This window comes from Pristis pectinata, chromosome 10 (genome assembly GCF_009764475.1).
Source record: "Pristis pectinata isolate sPriPec2 chromosome 10, sPriPec2.1.pri, whole genome shotgun sequence".
Lineage (NCBI taxonomy): Eukaryota > Metazoa > Chordata > Chondrichthyes > Rhinopristiformes > Pristidae > Pristis > Pristis pectinata.
In genome coordinates this window covers 65,815,530-65,827,512 of record NC_067414.1, presented here as the reverse complement: position 1 = coordinate 65,827,512, position 11,983 = coordinate 65,815,530, and the positions used below count along the sequence as shown (strand labels likewise).

General features: G+C 36.9%; 1 protein-coding gene across 1 annotated transcript in view; it reads right to left on the bottom strand.

Moving 5' to 3' along the window:
• Positions 1-5,158: 5,158 nt before the first annotated feature.
• The window catches only part of LOC127575449 (kelch-like protein 29), a 350,653-nt gene continuing 343,828 nt past the window's right edge, over positions 5,159-11,983 (bottom strand). The window contains 1 exon segment of the mRNA XM_052025333.1: positions 5,159-10,327. Within this exon segment, the coding sequence (XP_051881293.1) occupies positions 10,144-10,327 (184 nt within the window). The 3' untranslated portion in view covers positions 5,159-10,143.

The window sequence follows — 11,983 nt, the reverse complement described above, 5'->3', positions numbered from 1 at the left end:
AACTGAAGGTGGTCGGGGGAGTCTGAACAAATTGACTGTGTAAGATGCATTCTGGTGAATATACTACCATGGCCAGGCAGCTGGGATTAGTTGAGGAATTTTTCAAGGATTGAGTTTGAAGTAGTGTGGAAATGTATAGATGGTGAACGAAACAATATTATACAAGTAAACCACCCAAATCAATTTGAAGATAGGCTTAGAGAGTTTTGGAAACAAGTGAAGTCTCCAATCCCTACCATGGGGTTAGGCAGAACAAAGATGAACAGAAATTGTTGGCAACACTCACCAAGGGGTCAAGGAGCTTCAGAACCAACGAAGGGAGTTCGACCAGAAACATCAACTCTTTCACTTTCCATGGATGTGGCCTGACCTGTTGAGTGTTTCCGGCATTTTCTGTTTTTATTTCAGATTTTCAGCATCTGCAATTCTTCTGATTTTTCAAGACAAAGACCAAGTCTTTTTTCACAGGAGGGAAAGAGCAGATAATTTTGCTCAAGCCAGATCACCATGCTATTGTTTACTTAGCATACCTGTATAGATGAGAGGAAAACTTTACAGCTTGTGGAACAAAGCTGCATGTGAAGAATTATGAGAACAACTGCTCCAATGAAAAGTACTTTTTTGTTGCTCATTTTGTATGTAATAAGCTACCACTTTTATAACTATATCTTTAAGATCAGGGCACTTGCTTATTGCTGATTAAGGGTGGGTGAAGCATTTTCCTGTCAAATTGCAGATTTTGTTTTAGCATCTGTACTTGGTCACAGCCTTGTAGATGTAGACTTGCATTTGTTATCTTATTATTAGAGTCCAGTAGATACCTTTCTTGCCCCCAATGACAAGTTAATAGTGACTATGTAAATATAATTGCTCTGATCCTAACAGATTGTAATTCCATGGCATCTAAACCCATGGACTTGGTGTATGAATGCTTGGACTCATTTGGTTCTTAAATGGACAGGATGACTGATACATTGTTCTCTCAACATAGCGACACATTTAGTTTTGAAAATTTAAAATAAAAATAGAAAATGCCAGAAACACTCAGCAGGTCAGGCAGCATCTGTGGATGGAGAAAGTTATTGTTTTCGGCTCTCCATCAGAATTGGGAAAGAGAGAAAATGTTAGTTTTCAGCAGGAGAGAAGGCAGCGGAGAGATAGGTAGAATAGAAGTAATATCTCTGATAGAATGGGACCAAATGAATCAATATACAGTAGCAGTTAGTGGCACGTTAAGCTCCTTTGTATATGTTATGTGTTGCTGATAGCAAGTTTGTGAAATATGCTTGACAGGCCAGACTGTATTAATAAAAAAAGAATTAAGCTAAAATGATGACAGGCTGAACCAGCCAGTTCTGATACAGATAGTAAAAAGAGCGACTTTCCTAGGGTTGGAGAATTCAATATTGAGTGTGGAAGGCTGCAATGTACCCAGGCAGAAGATGAGGTGTTGTTCCTCAAGCCTGTGTCTGGCATCATTGTAACAGTACAGGGGGCCACAGACAGATTGGAGTGGAGTGGGCGTGGGAATTAAAATGAGAACTAAAGTAGTCTCGTATGACAAATAAATTCAAATTGTAATGTTTCACTAATAGACATATCTTCAACACTAATGTATGGTTCATGGAAATGTCACTCCCATTGGTTTATATAGTGACTGCCTGGGCAGCTGCGTACTTAATCATTGACCAAAACATTTTTTTCAGACTTAAATCCCTCCATTATTTCATCTCATTCTATCTCTGTAATCCTATCTGGTCCTGTAACTTCCTGAGAACACACAATTACTCTGATTCTGACATTTTTACTGTTGCCTTTGCTGGTCAAGTCTCTTTTCCTTCTCCTGATGCTGTTCCTGGAGATCAAGGATGATTTTCTTCCATTCAGTTTTTGTGGGTTTAGAGGTGACTGCTGAGGCCCAAGTAGGAACGCAGTCTCTTTCAGAGATGAGGCAGGAGATTCCAGATAAAGCAGCTGGGTAGCCAGGGCTTCTGTGTGCCTCCAACACATGGATTTGGGGATCTCAACACCACCCTGAATGATCCTTCTCCACTTTGAGCAGCCGTGGCAGGAGATTCCCGGGAGTCAATGGGAATGTTCCATTTTTCAAGGAGGTTTTGGTTATATCGGAGCTGGCTGGGGCTCGTACTAGAATTTCCTCCTTAAAACCTTCTGCCTCCACTTAGGTCAACTCATTTAAGATCCACCCTTAAAACCTATCTCTCCAAATCAACTTTTGTCACTTCTGGTATCTCTTGGGTACAAAGTTCATTTTTGGCTGATTGCACCACTGTGATGCACTTTGGTATGTTTTGTATTTCAAACGGATTATTTAACTACAGTGTTGTTGAAATTAATGGTTGTGATTACAAGTTACTTTAGAAAACATGGAGTATGTTGTATGTAAGAAATAGGAGTAGGAGTACAGGATGTGGCATCTTGAGTTTGCTCTGTAAGATCATAGCTCTTGTATCCTTCGCCTCAATGCTTTCTTGCCTGTTGCAGCATAACTCGTGATTCCCTTGTACACCAGTAATCTAATGCAGCCTTGAAAATAAACAATGACACCTTAGCTCTCTGGGGAAGAGAATTCCAAAGATTCACAATTCCTTGAAAGAAGATATTCTTAAATAGGCAACTCTTTATTGTGCAATTCCTCCCCAACCCCTGACAACTGAGCTATCCCACAAGTAGAAAGATCCTCTTACCCTATTAAGCCTCATCATCTTGTGTATTTAATAAGATTGCCTCTTATTTATCTGAACTTCATGGAGATCTGAGAGGCAACTCTATGACTGATCTCTATGACATAAGCACAGTCTGTCCATTCATTCTTCATGAGACAAACCCCTTCCCAAAAATCAACCCAATAAAACTAATCTGCCTCCAATGTAAGTATATCCCTTCTCAAATGAGACAAAAATTAATTATACAACTACCAAGGGTCGTCCCATCAAAATCCTACACAGAGTCGCAAAGCTCACTACTTTTATACTCCATCCCCCATCCAATAAATACCCATCTTGCCTGATGTACTGGCATCCTAAGTTTGTATTTTATGCACAAGAATACCCAGCAGCATTCTGGAGGGTGTTTGTATTGCTGAAACACAAAGTTAAGATGCAGATATTCTATTTAAACAGCGTTCAATTCATTGTTCCCACCAGACCCACATTTCCCCATGTTATCTTTTTGCAGACTCTTTGTGCCCTCCTCATAATACATTCTTAAACCTATATAACATCAGCAAATCTGGCTACAATACACTTGGTTTCTTTATCTAAGTCATTAATATAGATCGTAATTAGTTGAGCTGCCAGCACTGAGCCCTAGGGTGGATATAATGCGCCAACCTGAAAATAACCCATTTCTCTCTGTTGATTGATTAGACTTCCATCTGTGTTATTACCGTCAAAGCCACCTCTCTTCCTTTGCATAGTACCTATCTAAATATGCACCACATCTGATTTCTCCTTATACACCGTTTGTTACGTCCTCAAAGGATTCTAATAAAGCCATCAAATAACATTTCACTGGCATAAAAATCAAGTTGACTTCACTTAATTGTGTTATAATTTTCTAAATGACCCACCACTACATAATAGGCACAGGAGTAGGCCACTCGGCCCCTCAAGCCTGTCTGACCATTCCTGGTTGATCTACCTTGAGCCTGATCTCTTCTGTACCAGTTACTACTTCCCTAATGGCTTCCAGCATTTTCACATATCTGATGATAGGCTAACTTAGCCTATAGTTTCCTTCTTTCTTTCTCCCTCCTTTCTTTACCGGGGGGGATACACTTATGTTTTTCCAATCCTTTGTGAGCTTTTCAGGGAAGTTTGTGAGCTGACACCAAAACATCTCTGCTGCCACCTCTTCAGAGATTCTCTAGGATGCAGGCTATCAGGACTAAAAAACCTTTATTCCCGTTGGTTTGCTTGGTACTTTTTCACTAGTGATAATGGTTGTTTTAATTTCCTTCCTCTCTTTTTCACTTTTGATTTTCTACTATTATTGGGGTAATTTTAGTGCCCTCTATTATGTAGATTAAAAAGTATTCCTTTAAAGTCTCTGCTGTTTTCTTGTTACTTGATGTAACAGACCTAAGAAATGAACCTCAATTCATTAATATTTTGGTTAATCTAGACTTCAGTCTCTCATCGCTTCACTTTAGCTAATTTATGTCCTTTATTCTTAAAGTTTCATCAGTTACTTTTCACTTCCTTTTCCCAACCTATTCTAATATTATTTGGGGATTGGAAATACAATTTCAAAATTTGTCATTGAAATAAAATTGGGAAGAAAGTCAAAAGACGGAAAGTAGTGACAAAATCAAAATTAACTTTAGTACACTTAACAGATTAGAACATAAATGCCAAATGAATTTAAATATAGATTAGTGTGGCATGGTGCAATTTGGTCGGAGATAGGAAGTTGTACTCTTCTTACAATGTAAGAGTCCAAAGGGAATCTGGAATACAGACTTGGAGATCATTAAAAGTAACAACATAGATTATAACATAAAGAAAATAAAAGCATTGGGGTCCACTTCTAAAGCAACAAAATTGAAAAATAGTTGAATTATTTTAAATGCAACATAATGCTGGAAGTGCTCACCAGATCAGATAGCATCTGTGAAGAAAGAATCAGTTAGACCTTTATCAGAAGTTATTTCAAATTTATGCATATTATGGTTAGAACAATTCTAGAATATCAATATTTCAAAAAAGAGATAAGATTCATTAAAAACAAGAGTGATACCAGATGGCTGAACAATCTGTAACTCTTTATCTAGAAAAAGGCAAAGGAGTGACCCAAGAAAAGTCTTTAAAATCATTCAGAAGGCTGACAGAATGAGTGTGGAAAAGATGTTTCCACATGTGAAAAAGGAAGTTTATGAAAACTTCCTTGTTCAGAGCATGATTGGAATGTGGAACTTGCTACCACATGGGGCAACTGAGTTAAATCGTACAATGCTTTAAGGAGAAGGCAAGGTCATGACGGACAGACTAATAGTAAGAAAGATTGATATCCTGAAGTGAAGTAGAATGTGAAGAAACTCATTTAGAGCATACATTGAATAGGTATTAGCAGGCCCAAAATGTCTCTCTGTATTGTTAATAACATATAATTTTATAGAAAACTTAAACACAATATCTAAATGAATATTTCACTTTATTGCATACAAAAATGAAGTATCATATGGTATAATTTAATAGTCATTTCTACTTAAATGCAAAAAAATCCTTTCTACAGACTTTTATCTAAAACATTCTTCTATTTATGTTAATACTGCAATCGAGAAAAAAAACATTTCTGGTACACTGTTACTCTCTGATGTTCACTGCGTCATTGTGCTTTTTCACAGCAAATGATAAATATTATGCTTTGTAGGTCAAACAAATAGAATTTTGTCATATAATTCTGTCCATTTCTGTTTGATTCCTTCAGAATGGGGAACATTTTGAATTGTTTCTAAAGAAACCACTAAATAACTATAATGCAGCTATAGTGATCTTTAAAAGGGGGAGAGGTGGCAGAAACCTGCACTTGAAATTCATCCTGTTGTGCACATTTAGATCTCCTGAAGACCATCAGTTTTAAGTATTTGTGGTTGAAAGCAACGCTGAGGTTCCAAAATTGGGCTTCAGCTTTCACACCGAAAAGATAATCGGGGACTGTGCAATAGGAAGGCTAAGGGTTTTAAGGTAGTATAGGTCCTATGATAATACAATTGAGGACTTTTTTCAGTTCTGCATTATTCACCACTTTTGTTATGAAAATTATAATGACCTTGACATTCACTTTGGTGCTTGAAATAGATCCTTATAGATGTGATGTTCTGAAAGGCAAAAGAAATGCTGCCTTTGAAGGGGAGTTCTTTTCCATATGATCTTGCCACCAAAATTTGAGTAAAGGAAAAATTGTATTCCATCAAAGTTACAATGCAGCCCATTTTACGTCATTACTAATACCATACCATTTTTGAGCTCACTGCCATTTCACCATATGTAAATGCAGATGTGAAGTAAAACATACAGTGGTTTGTTTCTTGTGGTATTTTCTCATTGCTCTCTGAGTTTATTTGAAGTAAAGTGAGAGACAATGTTCTTGGGGAATGAACCCTTTTCATCTTTGGTTGACAATATCAATAAGCAATTGCAAGCTCCTTTATATTCCATACCAAAGGGTACTGACCAGAAAATGCTCTACTGCATAAGTGTGAATTTCTTTTCCAATTTTGTACCTGCCATTCTGTCAATATTCTTTTAAGTGAGACGGCTAGTTTATTGCTGAATATGATTTAATAAGAATGCATTTTCCTTTCTACCCCCATGACTGGTATTTGGGAAGAATGCAAACAGCATTTATAGAACCATACGCCAGGTAGGACTGAGTTCATTTTTTTTTAAATGATGTGCACCATTCCATACCCCAGGGCTGAAGACTAGATTAATTTGGGAAAACTTCCCATTTGAAAATATTACTATGTCGTAACTGGTCAGTACTCTGCATGGTCGGACCTTTCAGTGTATGTCCCTCACACCTTTGAATTTTATTGGTTGAATTTTATTTCTTCCCACAAGCTACTAATAACTGCCTGGAGAAGGTCTGCATGATGAATGTGAATGTGAAGTATCTCAGTGGTGTGTGTGTGTGGGGTTGTTGATTGCATATTATCTTAAGGATTAAACTAACTCCACCTAGGAGGTTCATCTATTTTATTCACTCACTGTAAATCAAGGGAGCATACCAAAATAGGACAGGTTTAAGAAACTGCATTTTGGCATCTCTGAACATCAGCTGTCAAGTCCAATCTGCCAAAATTATTATTGCACCCTGCAGCTTAATTTAGACGAGCAGTAATGTTTAGCAAATGCATGAGCATTTCTCTATGTATTGGTTTTGCATATGCTCCCTCCTACAACCTGATTAAACCCTGGTTCTGGATGCAGATGTAAATGAGCCTCAATGGTTCCCCCAAATGATCTTTATGCGAGATGTTGGCAAAGATGCATGCAACCATAATCAATAGCCTTTGGTTTTTGCAATGAATGGAACGAATCCCTTTCTATGAAGTCATAACAAAAATTTATATAAAATTTGCTGTTGGTCCTTGATTCGGAGATATGATGCACAATTTTTCTATGAATTGCTGTGTTTTAGTTGAATGGGAAGTGGAGAAAAGAGGAGGGAAATTCATATACTTTATTTTCATTGCTCCTGAGTACATAGTACCAATGGAACGGACATTCGTTCAAGCATATGTTATTGTGTGATACTGGGATCTCTGGGCTGACCTTGCCACCTTGGTCTCCAGCTAGATTTCCACATGGTTTGTAAATATTGCCAATAATATTTTGGTACAGGCAATCTCTTAATATTAAAAGTTTTAAGAAATTTGGCATTGTCTGTTCCTGAAGCTAACCAAACTCATGGTTTTTCAGCAATCTGATGTGTTGATATGTGCTAAGTGATGACTAACTAGTCCTGGATGGATTTTTTTTTGAGTGTACCACAAGTATCCTGTTTCAAATAATGTATACATTGCAGCTATTCTTTAAGGATGCTGTTTGTAAATCAAGGAAAAGTTGGCAAGCTTTGAGGTGAACATTTTATTTATTTGTGATTGAGCATTATGGAATGTAAATGAAGTACTGCATTCTGCACTATATTCAAAACCTTTGGCTGATGTCAGTGCAGATATGGTCACACAATTATGGAAGCAGATGGTTATTAACTGCTTGTATATTGAATGAGAAACTTAAATGATCATCTCTGAAGCCCTTACATTGCCTCACAAAATCATGCACCAATACAAATGGAAAGGGTCAATGTTATACAAGTTATGCATAAATGAAATGGGGGTTGTGGCCAGTTCTCCTAAATTTTACCAGAATGGCTGAATAAAAATGTATTTTTTAAACAGAATTTTGAAAATGAGTTTCAATAGATACTTCAATTGATAAAGTAAATTAAGAATGTACAAAAATGTATGAAATATTTGTTTCATAAGTGTCAAGAGACCTCCACCTTAAATGTGAATGGGCTTTCTATCATTACATTATTAACGTTTGAATTAAAGTGTCAACTGCAAATGTTTTCAGGACCCAAGGTGACTACAAGATCGATCTTCTGCAACTATAAATATAAGAAACAACTCCCAGCTCAGTTTGTGAAAGAGGTAAGAGGACTTTGTTTGAATTTAACTGGGGAATTTGGGACAGATGGTACTGCTTAAATGTAGCTCGATGATAATATGAAGAGTCTGTGGTTCACTCAAAAATCCATGAACACCCAGATCATGCTTGTGTAACGTAGCAGATATGCATGTAAGGAGACCTTTATATTGAAATAAAGTGGGAATCTGACAGAAGACATTGTTAATTTCAGAAGGATTAGACTTTTAAGGGTTTTGTCTCATTATTTGATGTGTGTTGTAATTTAAGATTTTAATTTATGTAACTTGTTTGCATATTAGTTGAACTGGGAATACCTTAGATATGGGCCCAAAGCAACATGGTTAAAAATACCCTAATAATTTATTAAATAAGATTACAATTGTCAGAAAATACTGTACATAAGTATATTTGGTCCATACATTGCTGTAGTTCTCTATACTCACTGCTAATGAAAAATTGTGGCTTTATTTTGAAGTTTATTTTGAACTACTGTACATGGTAATATTAAATATTCATAGGGTTGAAACTCAGGCTACTACTTAATGTGACTGTATAGATCATTTCCTTACAGTACACATGGAAGAGCTGAAGCTGATATGTGTCATACTAGATTTATATAAGAAACCTAATCTGTACTACAGAGGCTTACACATTATGTAGCTATCCAAAATGCCACAAATTAGTATGGCTTCCATCTTTTATAGCTTATATTACTTAATTCTATTAGCTACTGTGCCATTGATTTTATTTAATCCTAAGGGTTTCTATTAATACCAGATATTAATTTTTCATCAATTTGTTTCATCACTTATCCCCACTATGCATGAAATATAAGAAATAATTAAGTGATAATTCAATATTAAAATTTATGGGGGCTTACCAGAATAAAACATTTGGCCTTTTAGGAAAGAAAAATTTGATAAGAATATTTTGCAAATTTTAGTAAAATAAATCGATAATGATCAGATACTTTTGTTTATCAGCTTAAAATGGGTCATGTCAAAATAAGAGAAAATATCTCCAGCTGAGTGGCACTACATTGGATGCTGTAAAAGTGATGGCAGAAACAAATACTAGGCCTATGCATATTTACTATACTGCTGCAAGTTTGCGCTATATCATCTATGATATGAAGTAATAAGACTTTGTAGGTGCACCCTCTGAAAACTAATGGCTTTAATCTCATGACTTCTGCTTAATAACTATCTGAAGGACAGCATTGCACATCTCTAAGAGTTGTTTAAAATCACCACTAGTGGGATCACTGATAATAAAGCAAAGTGGATCTAAAATTCTTCAAGTATAGATTCTTTCCAAAATCATTTTTTTATTTTTACTGCACTTGCAGCTGAATATTTTGTGTAACTGAAGGAAACTGCCTCTTAGCTTGATTTGCTTTTGTTTTTGTAGTTCTGGCTTGGAAACAGATTGCATGACTTTCAGTGTAGCTTCTGCTTCTGTTCATTTAAGATATGCACGATATATGGAAGTGTCCAAGCTCCCTTTTGGTCTAGTCCCTTTGTATGATTGAATTACTTGAAATCTTCAGCACATTCTCTGGGATTTCTTGTGTTCTGTGGGACTGCAATTTTTTTTGGTGAACGGTTTACATGCTGCTACTCTGGTACTGCAGATGTTACACTCTACAAACCGATTTACCTTCTAAATAGTCATAACAATATAAAGGTAAACTGTTTGAAAGCAAAACTGATGATTGTTATAAAGCAGGCATCCTTACCTGAATTGCCCAATGTCTAAAACAGTGCCATGTCTTGTGACACTACTAGAAGTACCATAAGTTATACTATTATACATCCATAGGGACTTTTGCCCTATTTCACCTAATGGTGACTATGGAATCTACATTCAATGTAGACAGTAAAGAGCAACATATTCATTGTTTTAAACACACTGCTGCAGCAGAATAAAACAATTCAGGAACTGGTCTAGTGTCACAGTGTCAACCACTTTGAATGTATTTTTTGATGACTACACATCCATGCCTGAACACTGGGCAAGGCATGTTTGGCAGGAGTGTCCAACTGTTAGTGCGGGGATCATACGTTTCCATATTTCCCAGTGCAGGTCCTTCACTGCTGACTATCCCTCCTGTAGCATAGATTTTCCCATCCAGGACCACGGCACTGCAATATAAATAATCATTGAGTGAATTATTCAAGCAATCATAAGTATGCTAATTTTAAAGTAAAAGGGTAAATGTTCAATTGCCACTTATATATTACCGCTTACACAGCCTTACTACTTTTATATTGATGAAACAAGCTTTATTCTTCAACACTGTAGACACAAACATATGAATGGGATACCTTTTCAATAGAAAAAAGATCTTTTGATAGGTTATCTGAAGGACAAGAAAATTGAGAACCGTCGACTTGAACAAATGAAGAAATAAAAGCAATAAATAATCTAGAGATAAGAGTTCAAATCCAATCATTGGCAGCAAGTTAAATACCATTTAATTAAATGAATTGGTGATCAAAAGCTAGTAACAGTGATAGTCACCATGTAACCAGTAGATTGATATAAAAATCTGACTGGTTCACTAACGTCTTTAATCTCCTGCCTTAACTGATCTTGTATAGATCTTAGACAAAAGAAACTGCAGATGCTGGAATCTGAAACAAAAATCAGAATGCTGGTGGAACTCAGCAGGTCAAGCAGCATCCGTGGAGGCAAAAGGTGTAAGTCGCTATTTCAGGTTGAGATCCTGCATCAGGATTCTGATCTTACTCCAGAAGCACTACAATATAGATAACTCCTAACTACAATCATTCAAGTTGTAACAAACAGTCCTCAAAAAGGATAAAACTGGAGAAATGATCTGGCATGGGATTCTGTCATAAGAGTGCGTGGGCCAGATCATGGTCTGGACCACATCTCTTGGCCTTGTACTAGCCCCAGATTTGTACTCTCAATACACTCCCAAGAAGTGGAGTGGCCCACGGGTGGTGGCAGAATTGCAGCTGTAGAATCCAAGGCCATGCCCTGGACCGCCCTGATGGCATTCTGACAGCTCAGGTCTTTCTACACATCCTTGTTGACTGGAGACCAGAAACGGTTGGGAAAAAAATTAATTTATAAATAAATTTACTTACAAATACATATAACTGAGTCAGTTAATTAAAAACAATAATAACTAAAATAAAGTTAAAAATGGAAGTGAAGACAAGTTTTTTGTGAAGATTATTGATCTCAATGGGGCTGCTTTCGATATTGCCAGAGCTTAGTAGCCAGCCACACAATGTGTCTGGCCCCTCAGCTCAGTAAGTTACAGCATGAATTTAATGGGGTGAAGCTAGAGATCAGATGTTCTTGAAATGCTCATTGGGAGTTCTCTGTGGAACGGTCAGCCAGCCATCAGCATGATCTGACTCTATATATTTCAGCAATTGTTCCAGAAGTGATAGCTCAAAGTCTAGTCCTACAGATCTATTAATGTGATGCACAGGGGTATATGATTGGAGCAGAGTGGCCCCGGCTGTCCTCTAGGTCATGTGAAGTTTAAGACGTCAGGCAAAAGACAGGACATGAGACTTGCTCAAGGCTGCTTTTGCTCAGCTGATGAATCAGTACTTCTCCAAGTCAAACATTACTTTGAAGAATTAAAGAGTAGAAAGAGCAGAGAATGTACTTTGAGGGGTCTTTGGTGTCCATTACAAAAAATGGCTCAGTGGTGATTTCATTGAATAAATAATGAAGCTACAGCACAGGGATATAATCATGAAAAGGCTGTGTGTGCTGGTTAGGGAGAAAGAACGGGACATGGTGACACCAGGCTT